Raw genomic sequence first — 19,617 nt, forward strand, 5'->3', positions numbered from 1 at the left:
TTAAAGGGGTACTCTGGTTCTTAGACATCTTATCCCCTATCCAAAGGATAGGGGATAAGATGCCTGATCGCGGGAGTCCTGCCGCTGGGGACCCCCGTGATCTTGCACGCGGCACCCCGTTTGTAATCAATCCCCGGAGCGTGTTCGCTCCGGGTCTGATTACCGGCGACCACAGGGCCTACGGGAGGGGGCGTGACAGCAATCTTCATGCTGCTTCCTGGGGACGGGAACATCAGAGAGCCGTCAGCGTATCACCGGCCACAGCGATGTCCCGCCTCGGCCGGTGATAGGCTGAGCACACTGTCATGTAAGGACCCGGCCGGCTCATGTCCACAGGAAGCAGCATGAAGATTGCAGCGGAGAACAGTGAGGCCGATACCGGAGCAAAGGGGGAACGTAGGAAGGGGAGTCAAAATTTATTTTGTTTATTTTTGCAGCCTGGGCACAGAAATATGTAAAATTTATCAGTACAAATGTCCTTTATTTCCAGCTCTGCGGCACGCAACTCATTCATTTAAAGCGCCGGTTGCTCACAGGATGACAGGGGGATGCGGCTGATAATTCATTAATTCGAAGGGGGGAGGGGCCCGACTGGTATAGGAAAAATTCATATGGTACAGAATTTTAAAAAAAACTGTATTCGGTATGAACCGGTATATCGCCCAGCACTACATTATAGGTTGTCAAAATAGAGGGATTTTAAACATACTAATTTGGTTAAAAAGTTTGAGATTTTTTTTAAGCACTACAATAATAGAAAAATATGTTGCAAACTTGTGTTTTTTTTATTTTTTTTATTTCTCCACACAAATAATATTTGTAACAGTAGGAGAGAGAGGCAGTTTGCTGTCCGCTGTTATGTAAGGTCCCCACTGTCTCTATAGAGCTCCTCATAATATCACTGTCACTTTAAAGGGTATAGCTAAGAGCAGTAGGTACACAAAGCCTCCTTGAATAGAGATTCTTTATATTATTTGGCTTTGTTGCTTAACCATACCACGAAGGATTACAATTTATTTCACACAAGCTTAGTAAGCAATGTTTTATTAAATATTTTGTACAGTTATTCCCAATCATGTCTAGACTTCCAGGAAGCCTGCAAGATAAATGTATCAAATCAGTACTTGATAAAAGTAAGTTCAGCAACTTTCCTCCAGCATCAAAGGAAACTGTTTCTTTATAATCACATATTCTGAATTACCAATTGGTTATAAGAAAGTAAGTAACTTAAAATAAAAAATGTGATCTGTGTTTTTGAGGCTCATAGCAAAGCTATAGTAGTCCTTGTTTCATGAAAGTTCTATACATGCAATATATCAGCCAATATGGTAGACCAGGGCTTGACAAATCTCACATCGCCATGACATAAAACAAAAGACAGACAGCGCTCCATCGTGTGATACCGTTGTTGCACACAGAATTAAAAGTAAAGGTGGATATTACTCTTACCCCAAAGGGTTACACTCCACCAAGTGCAACAATGTATCAAAGCGTAGAATATGAATAAGGTGTCAGGCAGCCACTCCTCGTCTCGTCAAATGTAACGATAAATAGATAAAAACTCCAGGATGTGGACAGGATACACGGGCGCTCAACAACCAGGTAGCAGGATAAAAAGTATTTATTTTCCCATAATGCAACGCGTTTCACAGCACAGCTGCTTCATCAGGCATGGTTAGATGGGTTCACAGCACACTATATATACACTTAATACCATTAACCCTTTCAGGGTCGTTAAACACCTGAAGGGTTGTACAATTGTATCTGATACTATTATGATGATTACAAGCAATAAAATATACATCATGAAATATGCAATATAAAATCTAGCAACCTAGACAAAGAAGAAATGTAGAAAAATAAAAATAAGTATGAAAATAATAATAATAGAAATAAAAAATAAAATAAAAAATGAGAGTAAAAACATTTTTAAGTTTGAATATGTAGATAGGTATCATGAAAGGGAATATGTAAACCAATATGTGAATGGACCTTGCGTGAGGAATTCTATTTGTTTATAAAGTGTTCAAGAGCACATCGACATGACGGCCCTATGACCTTTGTGGCCAGGATGATAGCTCACACTCATTCAGCTCTCAACATGGATGACTTTACCCTTCCTCTATTTCTCTTAGGTCATGGAATTCATGTCATGTATGAAGGATGAGAGCATTGGCTAATGAGAATGCTCATAACTGGCTGCTCTTTCCCTAAAGCGAGGGGCGGAGTGAGCAGCGGAGGCTGGAAAGGCAGAAGGCAGAAAAATGCTGAGGGAGCTGCCATTTTGACGGTATGCCCTAGTGAGTTGACTGCAAGGGCCCAGTACCAGAGCCTTTCTCATTGGATGACTGGCCTGAATCGCAGCATACTGCATTCTGAGAAAATACCAAAATACACTTTCACCTGTGTAGAAGAAAATCTTTGCCTAAGTTATATGTTCCCTTAAATACCTCTAATCCCAGAGTTCTAAAGAAGTTAAAACACCAGCAGTGTGCACTCATTCTGATTTGCACTAACTGGCCCATGAGAGGGGGTTTTTAACTTCTACAACCCATGACCTTGGAGGATCCAATCAGGTTTCCTGCTCACCAGGACCTTCTTTCACAAGGCCCCATGTTTTACAATCGCTTTCCGAGCCTCAATTTATCTGCCTAGAAACTGATTTCTACATCAAAAAATTTACACTAAGGTGTGGAAGAAGTATGCCTCTTGATGTAAGTCATTCTTGACAATCCTGATCTTGTTAAAATTCTTAATTTTCTTCAGGACGGTTTTGATACAGGTCTTTTCCTAAATACACATAAGGTACGTGTCTGAGCCCTTGGTGCTCTTTATCAGGTCAATTAAGGAGACGATAGTTGGGTTTCCTGATTCATTAACCCCTTAAGGACCTTGGGTGTACAGGTACGCCCTGGCTCCCTGGGACTCTCTCTCCACCTCAGCGGGGTGCGCATTTGAGGTAACAGCTTAGGGACGGCCACACACATCACATTCCCAGAATGATGATTCAGAGCATAGGGTTTGAGGTGGGCATATTTTTTTTTAGTTTTGGCTAGGCTCTGGGTCATTATTCTGGGAACATAACCTTTTTTATGATTTTATGTCACACTGTACCCCACTTTAGTAACTTATTGTACCCTAAATAACGCTCCTTGAGGGGGGGGGGGTCCCGCTGTTCTGGCTCCATGTGACTGCTCAAGGCCCCTGACTGCACTCCTGCTCTTCCGAGACCTGGTGTGCACCCGCAGAGCTGTTTACATCCCAATACGAGGTATGTCTTTACTCCAAAGAAATGTATTTACAAATTTATGGTGACATTTTCTCCTGTTACCACTTGTAAAAATGTAAAATTTGGGGGAAAACCAGCATTTTTGTGAAAAAAAAAATTAATAAATCATTTACACATCCAACTTTAACAAAAACACCTGTGGGGTGTTAAGGCTCACTGGACCCCTTGTTACGTTTTTTGAGAGGTGTAGTTTCCAAAATAGTATGCCATGTGTTTATTTATTTATTTATTTATTTATTTATTTTTGCTGTTCTGGCACCATAGAGGCTTCCTAAATGTGACATGCCCCCCAAAAACCATTTCAGAAAAACTCCTCCAAAATCCCATTGTCGCTCCTTCCCTACTGAGCTCTCTACTGCGCCTGCCGAACACTTAACATACACATTTGAGGTATTTCCTTACTCGAGAGAAATTGGGTTACAAATTTTGGGGGGAATTCTCTCCTTTTACCCCTTGTAAAATTTTGAAAACTGGGTCTACAAGAACATGTCAGTGTAAAAAATTCAGATTTTGAATTTTCTCCTTCACTTTGCTGCTATTCCTGTGAAATACCTAAAGGGTTAACACACTTATTGAATGTCATTTTGCAGTTTTTATAATGGGGTAATTTATGGGGTATTTCTATGAAGGCCCTTCAAATCCACTTTAAAACTGAACTGGTCCCTGAAAAATTCAGATTTAGAAAATTTTGTGGAAAATTGCTGTTGAACTTTGAAGTAAGTAAAAACATGTCAATTTTATGATGCAAACAGAAAGTAGACATATTGTATACTTGAATCAATGTATAATTTATTTGAGATGTCCATTTTTCTTATAAGCAGAGAGTTTGAAAGTTAAAAAATACGAAATTTTCTAATTTTTCATCAAATACTTGCAAGAAATGATGCAAGTATCGGCGAAAATTTACCACTAACATAAAGTAGAATATGTCATGAAAAATGCTCTGGTCCTTAAGGTGAAAATGGGCTGTCACGTCCCCTCCCGTAAGCTTGCATTGAGGGGCGGAGCGTGATGTCACACGGGGGTGGAGGCGTGACGTCACACACTGCCGGCCCTGTGGTTGTCGGTAATCAGACCCGGAGCGAACACGCTCCGGGGACTGGTTACAAACTGGGTGCCACGTGCAAGATCCCTGGGGTCCCCAGCGGCGGGACTCCCGCGATCAGGCATCTTATCCCCTATCCTTTGGATAGGGGATAAGATGTCTAAGCACCGGAGAACCCCTTTAAATGCATGTTAAGGGAGTTAACACCGTTTGAACAACTGTTTTACACTTTCCTAGTGCTGCCTATATCTCAGATGATGCCTCTGGGTTTGCAGAGTGTTGAGGTAACATCTCTTCCTTATATTTAAGTACAGTAAATGACATCAATCCTCTTTCTACTTACTTACGCTGTAGATTACTAGTGAGGTACCCGGCGTTGCCCGGTGTTTCCTACCTAATCCTTGTGGTGAAGGAAAAGCAACGAGGAAGCTTTTGTCCTCATATCCCATTCTCATATCTTGACCCCATATCTCCTCCTCATATTCCAACCGAATATACCATCCTCATATTTTGTCCTCATGTCCCGACCTAGTATCCCGTCCTCAATATCCCGTCATCATATGCTGTCCTCCTATCCCATCCTGAGGTGGGGCTAAGTTGTGAGGAAGATCTTGTAAGACAAAAAACAGAAAGGGGAATGGCTTTGTGGGAATGGGCATGATTTGCAAATCAGACCAATGCACAAAAAGGGTAGAAAATAACAGGGGTGTGGCTTAACCTGTTAAGGAAGAAGGGCATACAGGTACATCCTGGCACTTAAGGATCAAGGGCGTTCCTGTACGCCCTGAATCCTTAACCGGTTTTGAAGCGAACGCAGGAGCTGCGCTCACTTCAGAGCAGTGAGTGTTGGCTACTATTAGTAGCCTCACACTCACTGCTTATGCCGGTAGCAAAAAAAAGAAACTACTTGTCTAAGGAACCAAAACGGGAGCACAGTCTACTTGTCCCTCATGACAATCCACTTGTCATGGTACACAAATTTTCCCCTTGTAAGTAGCAGTACCTAAGGAAATAGTTGCCTCCCCCATTGGTAGCAGTCCCTTGTGTAGGTGTCCCCTTCCTGTAGGTAGCAGCCCCCCTGTAGATATGGGTAAACCCCCCCCCCCCCTTAGATAGTCTACTCCCCTGAAAATAGTTGCCCCCCCTGTAGGTACCAGTCCCCCTGTAAATAGGTGTCAACCCCCCCCCTGTAGATAATTGCTGCCCCTGTAAATAGTCATCCCTCTGTTGGTAGCAGTCCCCTTGTAGATAGCCCCCCCCCCCCCTGTAAGTAGCAGTCCCCCTGTAGATACTTGTCCCACCTGTAAATAGCTGCTCCCCTGTACGTAGCAGTCCCCCTGTAGATAGATGCCCTCCCTGTAGGTAGCAGATCCCCTGAAGATAGATGCCCCCCTGTAGATACCCTCTGAAGCCATTTTCTTTGCTGCTTCTGTGTGGTCTGGAGCCTACTTCTATGGGCCATAGCCCTAAGCAGTAGATCCCTCATCTGGAGGAGTAGTGGTGCACAGAAGCTTCAGATATATACAGCAGACGCTGTAGCTGGAACAGCCAGACTCCTCCTCAGTAGTCTGGTCCTCAGGTGTCCCACTGCTGCCTCTCTTGACGACTGGGCATAATGACGTAGCACTGGATGTGTCTGCGCGCAGCACATCCCGCTACTCTACCTCCGGGCAGCCACTACTCTTAAAGTGGCAGCAGCTGCTGGCGCCCCATCAGACCAGCGTCAGATGAGAGTACGGTGCTTCCAGGCTCTGCAAGCAAAGTGTGCAGAGCTGGGATATTTTCCAGGACGGCTGGTCATGACGCCAAAAACGTGAATGTCCCACTGGGCTCCAGCTTTGCTTGCCCGAAGAAGAACTAAATGCCTGAAAAATTCACCTACCTGGCGCCCAGAATTTTATGTACTGTGCATCTGGCGATATGATTTCCGCAACAAGTGCTGTCATTTTATGGTCGTCAGAGTGGTGGTCACATGTCCAACTACAGTAATGTGTATGGATGCAGCATAGCTGGATTAATACAGATGGCACTAAAGGAATACTTATGATTGGTATGCATTGTATAGTTGGGGGGGAAGGGGAACAAAAAAGCTGCTAATTTATCCACAATGGACCAAGTTTATGCACCCAGTCTGACCACAAGGTAAAAAATGTCTATACCATGTAATCATGAGATCATTATAACTAATGCTTCATCACACAATTCATGAAAGGCAGCCACATCAAATACACTGCAATGAAAACACACATCATGATAAATTCCACCCCTTCCCCTCTACCCCCATTTGTTCAGGTCAGCATGAAATGTTTGACTCTCCTGATGCTCAGGTACATGTTCAGGCTGTTAAAGTGGATCTGTCAGCTAAAAATGCTGCGCTATGTCAGAGCAGAATATTGAACATTATGGTTCTGTTTTCCTAGTAGCCAAAACAACACATAGTCAGTATTGTGCAGTTTGGCTTAAAGGGGGTGATCTTCCCACTGTCTTGTACCAAAGTGATTGACAGGCTGCTGTGTACAGACCTGTAGCTGTAATCTGCTGCCCCCACATAGCCATACATACTTAGCTGAGAAAGCAATGATATTATTTAAAGGAGTAGTCTATGAAGATTGATGGCAGCAGTAAACAATAGCAACTTGGATTGTAGCTCAATTAGTAATATGCCTAGTAACTGCTTCTATGGAAACCTCATCTTGGTGACAGATTTACATGCCATGGTTCTGCAGCAAATGCTATAGTTTAGAGATAATGTGATGTAGCTTCAACAAATGTGTGCTATTTTGTGTGTAGGGCTTCATATAATATTGTTAGAGCAGCAGGAAACTGGAAAGAACTGTTGCAAATCAACCCATTTTGTGAATGGTTTAGGACACACAGAAGTATCCAACGTGCAAAAAAGGACCACAGAAAATGAGATCAAAATGACTTAGAATCACAGAAAAGAGGGCATACTCACTGGTTACCGGCACAAGAGCAGGTTGAAAACCTATTCCCACCATGATGTAGACCAGCTACAATGCTATATAGGGGAGGTCACACATGTGCAAAATATTAATGACCAGCTACTCACACACCTACTATTCATGAGGAGGTAGCTGCTTAGTATTGTCATGCCAGTTACATGATCTCATATAGTACTCTTGTAGTACTCTATGCTGGCTTACAGCCATTTAGCGACACCTATACTATCTGATCAGGTGAGCTGCCCAGCATATTACATCTGCACCCCAGGCTCCCTCAGCATCAGAAGACCAAAAATGGACCTCATGAAATGGCAGGTAAAAATGCGGAGGAAATCAAAACAAAAGTCACAAAGCATAACATACATTAACTAAAGGTGACCATACAGTTTGTCAGGGTAGAGTCAGCAGGCTTCCTTTAAAGGGGTACTCCACCCTTAGACATCTTATCACCTATCTAAAGGATAGGGGATAAGATGTCTAATGGGGGGGGGGGGGGTCCCGCCGCTAGGCCTTTTAAAAAAGCCTCTCAAAAATGAAAAAAGCGATCTGATTGGTTGCTCTGCATATGTTTTGATAAATCTCCCCCACTGTTTAGAACACATGGTGCTGCACAGAGAGAGCGCAGGGAGTCCCAGTGGCGGGACCCCCCCGATCAGACATATAATCCCCTATCCTTTGGATAGGGGATAAGATATCTAGGGGTGGAGTACCTCTTTAAGCATTAGACAAGACAGCATTGCCAATAATGGAGGTCCAGCTGACTTTGCACTAATTTGTATGGCAAAGTAAGGTTTGCAGACATGCAGTGAGTACCTATGAATCTTTGCTCTCAATCTGAAAGGGTATTTATTTTGCAGTAATAAAAAAAAAAATCTCAAAATTAAAGTGTCCGGGGAAATGTGTATTTTGTCTTAAAGGGGTTCTCTGGTACTCCAGCGGTCTGATATTTTGTTCAGAACACTTGGAGCCGGAGGCCATGATCGTGATGTCATGGCCACGCCCCTTGTGGCATCACACCACGCCTCCTCCATTCGACCACTTCCACAGAAACTCGGCAGTTGTTCAGAATGCCGGGTGCTTCGGGAGATAGCGGGACCCCCGCGATCAGACATCTTATCCCCTATCCTTTGGAAAAGGGGATAAGATGTCTAACAGCGGAGTCCCCTTTTAAAAGATAAGTATGTGCACTGCAAGAAACCAGTACATGCAACAACAACAAAAAATCTGGCTTATTAAATCAGTGCAAAAATGTCTTATCACAGACATGTAACCTTTTTGAGTGTAATATTACCCACTTACTGGGCAATTTATTTGTTTTGGAAGGTAAGTAGACCTGCCACGAGCTAAACTGCAATTGGATAATACATGATTCCATACATGACTCCGCTCACTGGCATCAGAATTTATAAAGGGTTAACATTAGGGATCGACCGATTATCGGTATGGCCGATATGATCGGCCGATAATCACGATTTTGGGCATTATCGGTATCGGCAATTACCTTGATGATAAGCCGATAATGCCCCGCCCCCCGCACCGCCCACACCGCGATGACGAGTGACGTGACATGCGCAACGTGACGTCACCGTCAGTGCGCACAGTGACAGCTCAGGAGGACGCCACCGGAGCCAGATGTGGAGTGGACCCCGGGAACAGGTAATTATAAAACCGGGGATGGGGGAGGCAATGGGGCTGGTGCGGTGCGAGGGGTCGATCGCGGGTGCGGTGCAGCGGGTCAGGGGGGTGGTCGGGGTGCGGCCCGGCGGTGGCGGTGATAGGTCTCAGGACCCCCGGACAGGCAGGGGTAGAGAAGCAGGTGGCGGCGGCGGCCTATGGCACCGCAAAAGCCACTGCAGTGAATTGATTTAAAGCTCCCGCTTTAAATCAATGATCTGCAGCGTTGTCGCGGGGGGATAAATAGCCGATAACTTACACCGGAATATCGGTGTAAGTTATCGGCTATCGGCCCTAACCTCCACCAATTATCGGTATCGGCCCTAAAAAAACGATATCGGTCGATCCCTAGTTAACATATCAGTTATACTTACCAAATTTCTATCTGTAGTTCTTTCTCCAATTCTGTAGTAAAGGGAAAGAGGACTTCAGATGGTAAGTAGGAAATTGAATAATGTAATGTTTAGATTAGCCGTCGTGTTGCTCTTGTTATTACTGGGCTCAAACCCTTGGCTTTTTCTAGCAGTTAATCTAATTGTTGAGGTTTACAGGCGGCCTGTCAGTCACTACCAGTATTTACAGTGCAGAGACATAGAGAGATAAGGTTTTGTTTTTATGTATTTGATGCTAGAGATTAACCCCTTAAGGACCAAGCCAATTTTGGCCTTAAGGACCAGAGCGTTTTTTGAACATCTGACCATTGTCACTTTAAACATTAATAACTCTGGAATGCTTTTAGTTATCATTCTGATCCCGAGATAGTTTTTTCGTGACATATTCTACTTTAACATAGTAGTAAATTTTTGTGGCAACTTGCATCCTTTCTTGGTGAAAAATCCCAAAATTTGATGAAAAATTAGAAAATTTTGAATTTTTCTAACTTTGAAGCTTTCTGCTTGTAAGGAAAATGTATATTACAAATATTATTTTTTTTTATTCACATATACAATATGTCTACTTTATGTTTGCATCATAAAATTGATGAGTTTTTACTTTTGGAAGACATCAGAGGGCTTCAAAGTTCAGCAGCAATTTTCAAATTTTTCACAAAATTTTCAAACTCTATATTTTTCAGGGATCAGTTCAGTTTTGAAGTGGATGTGAAGGGTCTTCATATTAGAAATACCCCATTAATGACCCCATTATAAAAACTACACCCCCCAAAGTATTCAAAATGACATTCAGTCAGTGTTTTAACCCTTTAGGTGTTTCGCAGGAATAGCAGCAAAGTGAAGGAGAAAATTCAAAATCTTCATTTTTTACACTCGCATGTTCTTGTAGACCCAATTTTTGAATTTTTGCAAGTGGTAAAAGGAGAAAAATGTTCCTTGTATTTGTTGCCCAATTTCTCTCGAGTAAGCACATACCTCATATGTCTATGTAAAGTGTTCGGCAGGCGCAGTAAAGGGCTCAGAAGTGAAGGAGCGACAAGAGGATTTGGGAGAGAACATTTTTCTGAAATGGTTTTTGGGGGCATGTCACCTTTAGGAAGCCCCTAGGGTGTCAAAACAGCAACAACAAAAAAAAAAGAAACACATGGCATACCATTTTGGAAATTAGACCCCTCGGGGAATGTAACATGGGATAAAGTGAACCTTAATAGCCCACAGGTGTTTCATGACTTTTGCAAATTTTACCTAAAATGCTTGTTTTCCCAAAAATTTTACATTTTTAAAAAGGGTAATAGCAGAAAATACCCCCCAAAATTTGATGCCCAATTTCTTCCGATTCAGAAAACACCCAATATGGGGGTGAAAAGTGCTCTGCTGGCGCACTACAGGTCTCAGAAGAGGAGTAGTCACATTTGGCTTTTTGGAAGCAAATTTAGCTTTGGGGGCATGCCGCATTTAGGAAGCCCCTATGGTGCCAGGACAGCAAAAAAAAAAACATGGCATACTATTTTGGAAACTAGACCCCTCGGGGAACGTAACAAGGGGTTAAGTGAACCTTTATACCCCACAGGTGTTTCAGGACTTTTGCATATGTAAAAAACATTTTTTTTTTACCTAAAATGCTTGTTTTAGCAAAAATTTTAAATTTTTAAAAATGGTAAAAGCAGAAAATAGCCCCCAAAATTTGTAACACAATTTCTCCTGAGTACGGCGATACCCCATATGTGACCCTAAACTGTTGCCTTGAAATACGACAGGGCTCCAAAGTGAGAGCGCCATGCCCATTTGAGGCCTAAATTAGGGACTTGCATAGGGGTGGACATAGGGGTATTCTACGCCAGTGATTCCCAAACAGGGTGCCTCCAGCTGTTGTAAAACTCCAGGCATGCCTGGACAGTCAGTGGCTGTATGGTAATACTAGGAATACTTGTTTTGCAACAGCTGGAGGCTCCGTTTTGGAAACAGTGGCGTACCAGACGTTTTTCATTTTTGTTGGGAAGGGGGGCTGTGTAGGGGTATGTGTATATGTAGTGTTTTTAGGGTACAGTCACACGGGCGGGGGATTACAGTAGTTTCTCGCTGGCAGTTTGAGCTGCGGCAGAAAATTTGCTGCAGCTCAAACTTGCAGCCGGATACTTACTGTAAACCTCCGCCCATGTGAGTGTACCCTGTACGTTCACATTGGGGAGGGGGGAACATCCAGCTGTTGCAAAACTACAACTCCCAGCATGCGCTGACAGACTGTACATGCTGAGAGTTTTAGTTTTGCAACAGCTGTAGGCACACTGGTTATGTATCACTGAGTTTGTGACCTAACTCAGTGTTTCACAACCAGTGTGCCTCCAGCTATTGCAAAACTACAACTCCCAGCATGTACGGTGCATGCTGGGAGTTGTAGTTTGCAACAGCTGGAGGCACACCGGTCGTGAAACACTGAGTTAGGTAAAAAAAAACTGAGTTTCACAACCAGTGTGCCTTCAGTTGTTTCAAAACTACAACTCTCAGCAGTCACCGACGGGCATGCTGGGAGTTGTAGTTATGCAACCAGCAGATGCACTACTACAACTCCCAGCATGCACTTTAGCTGTTTGTGCAAGCTGGGGGTTGTAGTTATACAACAGCTGAAGGTACACTTTTCCATAGAAAAAATGTGCCTCCAGCTGTTGCAAAACTATAAGTCCCAGCATGCCCATAAGGGAATGCTGGGAGTTGTGGTGGTCTGCCTCCTGCTGTTGCATAACTACAGCTCCCAGCATGCCCTTTTTGCATGCTGGGAGCTGTTGCTAAGCAACAGCAGGAGGCTGTCACTCACCACCAACTGCTGCTCCACGCCGCCGCACACAGGTCAGTCCCTCGTCGTCGCCGCCACTCCTGGGGCCCCGATCCCAACAGGGACGCCGGGGATCGGGGTCCCCAGCTGCCGGGGTCAACTTCCCGCACCCGCTCACGTCCTCCGGAAGAGGGGCGGAGCGGGTTGCGGGAGTGACACTAATCTAGCCATAATAATCTTTTGCCAGTACAGGTACAAACGTTGGTTCTTTTCCTTCATGCCAGTTGTTCTTCTCACCTCTGTCTCTACAAAAAGAGATTTTCATGAATATGCCATTCCTCTTCCTGTGTTGTGGATATTTGTTATACAGTTTATAAAGCAGTGGCAGTCACAAGCACATCTTGTGCTGCTGTGTAATGGTACTTAATTAATTGCAACTTCACTGTTTCTTTTGTAAGTTGCTTATGAGAGATGCTCAATTTACTGTGTGCATCTGTAGTTTAGGTTCTCTGACTAGTATATATTTCCCTTTCATATTAATGTTGTTGTTTTTGAAAGTTGTGCCTTGTCATGCTGTTCAATTGGAAATGGGATTTTTAACTCCTTAAAGGGGTACTCCGCCCTTAGACATCTTATCCCCTATCCAAAGGATAGGGGATAAGATGTCAGATCCCGGGGATCGCTGCTGCGGCACAGCGCTATCATAACTGCACAGAGCGAGTTCGCTCTGTGCGTAATGATGGGCGATACAGGGGACGGAGTAGCGTGACGTCATGGCTCCTCCCCTCGTGACATCACGGTCCGCCCCCTTAATGCAAGTCTATGGCAGGGGGCATGGCGGTCGTCATAGACTTGTCCCATAGACTTGTATTGGGGGCGGGCCGTGACGTCACGAGGGGCGGGGCCATTACGTAACAATGCTCCGGCCCATGTATTGCCCATCACTACGTGCAGAGCGAACTCGCTTTGCAGTAATGATAGCGGGGCCACAGCGGCGATCCCGGGGGTCCCCAGCAGCGGGACCGCGGCAATCTGACATCTTATCCCCTATCCTTTGGATAGGGGATAAGATGTCTAAGGGCGGAGTACCCCTTTAAAGGGGTATTCCAGGAAAAAACTTTTTTTATATATCAACTGGCTTCAAAAAGTTAAACAGATTTGTAAATTACTTCTATTAAAAAATCTTAATCCTTTCAGTACTTATGAGTTTCTGAAGTTAAGGTTGTTCTTTTCTGTCTAAGTGCTCTGATGACACGTGTCTTGAGAAACGCCCAGTTTAGAAGAGGTTTGCTATGGGGATTTGCTTCTAAACTGGGTGTTTCCCAAGACACGTGTCATCAGAAAAGTTGTTAGAAAACAACCTTAACTTCAGATGCTCATAAGTACTGAAAGGATTAGGATTTTTTAATAGAAGTAATTTACAAATCTGTTTAACTTTCTGAAGCAAGTTGATATATAAAAAAATTTTTTTCCTGGATAACCCCTTTAAGGACTGGGCTATTTTTCATTTTTGCACTTTCGTTATTCCTAAAAATTATAACACTTTAAATTTTGCACCTACAAACCCATATGAGGGCTTTTTTTTTGCACCACCAGTTTCACTTTGTAATGAGATCAATCATTTCACCAAAAGATCGACGAAGAAACCAGAAAAAAAATATTTGTGGGGCAAAATTGAAAAACAAAATGCCATTTTGTAACTTTTGGGGGCTTCCGATTCTATGCAGTGCACTTTTGGTAAAAATTACAACTTATTTTTATTCTGTAGGTCCATACAGTTACAATGATACCTAATTTCTATAGCTTTTATTTTACTACCTAAAAAAATTATACCTACATGCACCAAAATGTGTATGTTAAAAATTGTCATCCTCTGACCCCTATAAATTTTTTTATTTTTCCGTATACGGGGATGTGTGAGGGCTAATTTTTTGCGCCAGCATCTGAAGTTTTTATTGGTTCCATTTTTGTTTTGATGGGACTTTTTGATAGCTTTTTATACATTTTTTTAGGGTATACAAAGTGACCAAAAATATGCAATTTTGGACATTGGTATTTTTTTTACATAAATGCCATTGACCGTACAGTTTAATTAATGTGATATTTTTATAGTTCAGACATTTGCGCACACAGCGATACCACATGTGTTTTATTTTTATTATTTTTACATATTTTTTATAAGGAATTTGCGGAAAAGGGGGGTGATTCAAACTTTTTATATTGAAGTGGTTAATGGGTGTTTTTTTTATTTTTTTTACTTTTAGTCCCCTTAGGGGACTTTTAGTAGGAATCAGTAGATTCCTCATACAGATCACTGTAGTTCCATACTGCGTGCTCTGCGCTTGATTGATAAAGCCTGGTTCAGCCAGGCTCTATCAATCACAGAGCCGGGACCTGCGCCAGAGGAGAGGGCTACCTCCACTGGACCACTAGGGACTGGTTAAAGGTCCCTTTAAACACCGCTGTCAACTTTGACAGTGGTGATCTGAAGAGTTAGTAGCTGGCTGTGGCGATTGCCGCATTTTGGCTATTAATGGCAGGCACCTAGCTACAAGAATCAGCTGGGGGTCGCGCCAGGAGTCTGCGCCATACACCACTTGCTATTGTAGGACGCACTTGCCCCATGTTACTCACATTGCCCCCAGACGCTGTGCGCACAGGAAGCGATGCCTGACTTCACAGGATGGAGCAACCACAACCGCAAATCTCTCCACAGTGCTACACCTCCCTACATCTTGCCTCGCATCAATAATTACCATCCTACCCATGCAGTGTGTCCTACGAGTGATCTAAGATTATTATTTTTCATAATCAAAACCTCCCCCTCTCACTTCTAAGGCTTTTCTCATGCTGCATCAGATCCTTGGAATGCACTACACCAATCAGATTAATTCCCAACATCCTTATTTTTAGGTGTACCCTAAAAACATGTTTTTTAGGCAAACCTACCATAATTCCTAATTTATTCCTCAGAATCCATACACTCATGCACATCATATCTCTGCATTACTTATTGGATAATTTTTTGACTGGACTATTGCACAGATCAAGAACTTTTGTGAGCTTGCTTGTGAGCAGAGCTCTCATTCTTGTGTTAATAATTTACCCCTTCCTGACAATGGATGTAAATGTTATATGGTACCTTCTTCACCAAGATGTACCTTTATGTACTGCTATGCATCCTGTCTATAAGTTATTTAGGTCTGAAAGCTAAAATAACAAGTACCGTTGAGTTTAGGGCACTTATCGCCCCTCCACGGAACATATTTGATATTGCCGCATGCAGAATTTTCTGAACTATTTAAAATATTTTGTCTATGATCCCACATATTGAATACCGTAACCGTAAAAAAAAACAACAAAAAAAAACGCTGATTGATGATTTTTGTTCACATCATATATATATCAGAAAAAAGTGATCAAAAAGTCATACAGTCATGGCTATACATGTGTTTATTCCCTTTGTGTGTATTGGAACTAAACCAAAAAAGGGAGGAAAAAAACAAATTGGACGTAATGTCACACCAAAGTCCAAAAATGGGCTGGACAAAATTATTGGCACCCTTTCAAAATTGTGGAACAATAAGATTGTTTCAAGCATGTGATGCTCCTTTAAACTCATCTGGGGCAAGTAATAGGTGTGGGCAATATAAAAATCACCTGAAAGCAGATAAAAAAAGAGAGAAGTTCACTTAGTCTTTGCATTGTGTATCTGTGGGTGCCACACTATGCATGGCCAACAGAAAGAGGAGAAGAGAACTGTCTGAGGACTTGAGAACCAAAATTGTGGAAAAATATCAACAATCTCAAGGTTACAAGTCCATCTCCAGAGATCTAGATTTGCCTTTGTCCACAGTGCGCAACATTGTCAAGAAGTTTGCAACCTATGGCCCTGTAGCTAATCTCCCTGGGCATGGACGGAAGAGAAAAATTGATGAAAGGTGTCAATGCAGGATAGTCTGGATGGTGGATAAGCAGCTCCAAACAAGTTCCAAAGATAATCAAGCTGTCCTGCAGGCTCAGGGAGCATCAGTGTCAGTGTGAACTATCCGTCGACATTTAACTGAAATGAAACTCTATGGCAGGAGACCCAGGAGGACCCCACTGCTGACATAGACATAAAAAACAAGACTACATTTTGCCACAATTAACTTGAGTAAGGCAAAATCCTTCTGGGAAAACATCTTGTGAACAGACTAAACCAAGATAGAGCTTCTGTTTACCGAAAATGGAATGAGGCCTACAAAGAAAAGGACATCGTACCTTCAGTGAAATATGGTGGAGGTTCAATGATGTTTTGGGGTTATTTTGCTGCCTCTGGCACTGGGTGCCTTGAATGTGTGCAAGGCTTCATGAAATCTGAGGATTACCAATGGATTTTGGGTCGCACTGTACAGCCCAGTGTCAGAAAGCTGGGTTTGCGTCCGTGATCTTGGGTCTTCCAGCAGGACAGTGACCCCAAACATATGTCAAAAAGCACCCAGAAATGGAAAGCGCTGGAGAGTTCTGAAGTGGCCAGCAATGAGTCCAGATCTAAATCCCATTGAACACCTGTGGAGAGATCTTAAAATTGCTGTTGAGAAAAGGCGCCCTTCTAATAAGAGAGACCTGGAGCAGTTTGCAAAGGAAGAGTGGTCCAACATTCCGGCTGAGAGGTGTAAGAAGCTTATTGATGGTTATAGGAAGCGACTGATTACAGTTATTTTTTCCAAAGGGTGTGCAACCAAATATTAAGTTAAGGGTGGCAATAATTTTGGCCAGCCCATTTCTGGAGTTTGGTGTGACATTATGTTCAATTTGCTTTTTTTTCCTTCCTTTTTTGGTTTATTTCCAATACACACAAAGGGACTAAACATGTGTTACTGCAATTCTTTTCTGTGAGAAATACTTAATTTTCTAGAAAAATTTCAACATTTACGGCCATGACTGTATTAAAAATTCCATGTTACTGATAAAAACTGCAGGTCACAGTACAAAAAATAAGTCCTCTCACAGCCCTGTATATTGAAAAATAAAAAAGGGGTCAGAAAAATGCAATTTTAAGCATCCTTGTTTTTATTTTATTATTAAAATACTAGTATTGCTATGTATTACAAGTATTAGTAGAAAGTAATACTTGTAAATATGGATATGGTTGTTTTTTTAATCATATTGACCCACAGAATAAAGATGACAGCAAATAAAAGCAAAAATGAGCCCCCATTGTCCCCACAGATAATAATTTTTTGGTTGTACTGCACATTTTACTGTAAAATGAAAGGTGTAATTACAACTTACAATTGTTTGCGCAAAATACAAGCCTTTATATGGATCTTCTGTGGAAAAGTGTAACAGTTATTTCTTTTAAATATTAAGGAGGAAAAAAGCAAAAATAAAAAAATAAAAATTTGCCCGGTACTTGAAGGGGTACTCCTGTGGAATTTTTATTTTATTTTTTTCAAATCAACTGGTGCCAGAAAGTTAAGCAGATTTGTAAATGACTTCTATATAAAAATCTTAATCCTTTCAGTACTTAACAGCTGCTGTGTGCTCTGCAGGAAGTTGATTAGTTATTTGCTTTCTGACCATAGTGCTCTCTGCTGACACCTTAGTCAGGAACTGTCAAGCAGAAGAGGTTTGCTATGGGGATTTGGTCCTACTCTGGACAGTTTCTGACACAGACAGAGGTGTCGGCCGAGAGCACTGTGGTCAGACTGAAAAGAACTACTTAACTTCCTGTGGAGCATACAGCATCTGATAAGTACTGGAAGGATTAATACTTTTTAATAGAAGTCATTTACAAATCTGTTTACGTTTCTGGAGCAAATTGATATGAAAAAAATAATAATAATAATGTTTTCCACTGGAGTACCGGAGAGCCTGGTCCTGAAGGGGTTAATTTGTTACTCTGTAATGTCTGATTGTATCTGTATTTCTATCCTCTGCATTGTAAAGTACCTTGAAATGTGCTGGAGGTATATAAATGTATACATATGCATATTCCTCTAAAATGTTGTGTATGCATGCATGTTGTTTAACTCTTCTACTTATCTTTTATGTTAAATGTATCTTTATCTTCTACAAAAGACCCTGCTATGCTATCTGTTAATAGTTCACCTGCCTTTCACAATCTGAGTGTCAGTAGCACACAAAGCTGCATATCACTGCATGCCAGTACCACCAGCACCATGTCATGTGGTTGGGGAGCTTCTATATGCCCCATGGTTGTTGTTATATCTACTTGTCTTCACTAATTCCTGCGTGTTCCCATCCAGTGGATGCTCTGCAAGTGGAGTGGCGTGAGGGGAGGTGCAGTGCTGCTTTTTATCATCAGAAAAGACCGTACCTTGTACGAAGGTTTAATCTACAAGTCCCATCGGAGAGCCAGGAGTTCCTAGAGGTGACACTTAGTTTGCCTTGCTGTGACACAACCTCTGCACACTGTTACAATGCACTGACCAATTTGGCACCTTTAATCCCAGCAACTGCCTGCATGAGCAAGCATGTTTAAAGTGTAACAGTTGTTTCAGGTTACTTTTAGAGTAAGCTGCTGTGTATGTGTATCTGAGAAATAGACTTATTTTTGCCCATTATATGACTTGTACCCCCGCCTCTAATTGTCAATTTATAGTTCAGCTTCAGTGTGGGAAAATACTAAATGCTATAAGGGCATTACAGAGCAGTTCTGAGCAGTGTTGTTCTGAATCTGGCACTGGGGTGAAAGAGAATGCTTGCTAGAAGCAGCAGCAATGTCTCTGTGTCTGAGTCTCTCTGTGTAGCGGCTCCCTCCTTCTCCATATAATTCTGTGGGCAGCAGCTGTAACCTGATCTATCAGCGATTTGATAATCTATCCTCTTCTCCACTTCTGAAGATAGATGTTACTACATGAATTGAGAGTGAATGATAAGCACAAGAGGAGAGAAGGAATCAAACAGTAAGAGGCATTTTCTTCAAACAGAAATATTAAATAAAAATTTTCAGGCCCACTTACACTATTTCATGGGGACAAATTGAAACTACAGTTACTCTTTGTCACCTGGGATTTACTGCTGTGTTACAAGTGACAATATGTCATCTTTACATCATTCATGTTATCACTGTTAATACTGTCATGTTTTATAGCAGCAATGACAGGCTTAAAGTGCCTCATGAACAGCTTGATGTAGATATAGCACTACAAATTGCGTATCTTATTTCAGCAGCAGTCCCAATATAAAAAGGCCTACCTATTCTATGGCAGGCAAACATGATAATTATGTTCCGGTCTACATATATATGCAATAGCTATGACAAGAATTAGACAAGTGTAATAACTGGAAATGTGTTTCAGTATAATTGGTATATTCATGAAGCTGTAAAACTCTGTATCTGGTGGGAGACCTCGCTTTGTATAAAAAAAAAAAGATTTCAACAGAGACAGATAAGAGTCCACCAAAAGTAGGCACACTGACTACCTGGCCCCTTGAATTTGTCCAGTGCTGGCCTATTACGTATACATTTTAGC

At 42.2% G+C, this 19,617-nt stretch overlaps 1 protein-coding gene across 5 annotated transcripts in view; it reads left to right on the plus strand.

The window, feature by feature from the left end:
- The window catches only part of FAM131A (family with sequence similarity 131 member A), an 81,273-nt gene that overhangs the window by 32,772 nt on the left and 28,884 nt on the right, over window positions 1-19,617 (plus strand). For 3 of the 5 annotated variants that reach the window (XM_056565660.1, XM_056565659.1, XM_056565661.1), the window contains exon 2: window positions 18,388-18,512. The exons of 1 other annotated variant lie outside the window; for it this stretch is intronic. In XM_056565660.1, the coding sequence (XP_056421635.1) occupies window positions 18,388-18,512 (125 nt within the window). Of the gene's footprint in view, window positions 1-12,163; window positions 12,208-18,387; window positions 18,513-19,617 lie in introns of those variants that run through there. One more of the 5 variants, XM_056565665.1, reaches the window with a different exon arrangement.

This window comes from Hyla sarda, chromosome 3, assembly GCF_029499605.1.
Source record: "Hyla sarda isolate aHylSar1 chromosome 3, aHylSar1.hap1, whole genome shotgun sequence".
NCBI classification, from domain to species: domain Eukaryota; kingdom Metazoa; phylum Chordata; class Amphibia; order Anura; family Hylidae; genus Hyla; species Hyla sarda.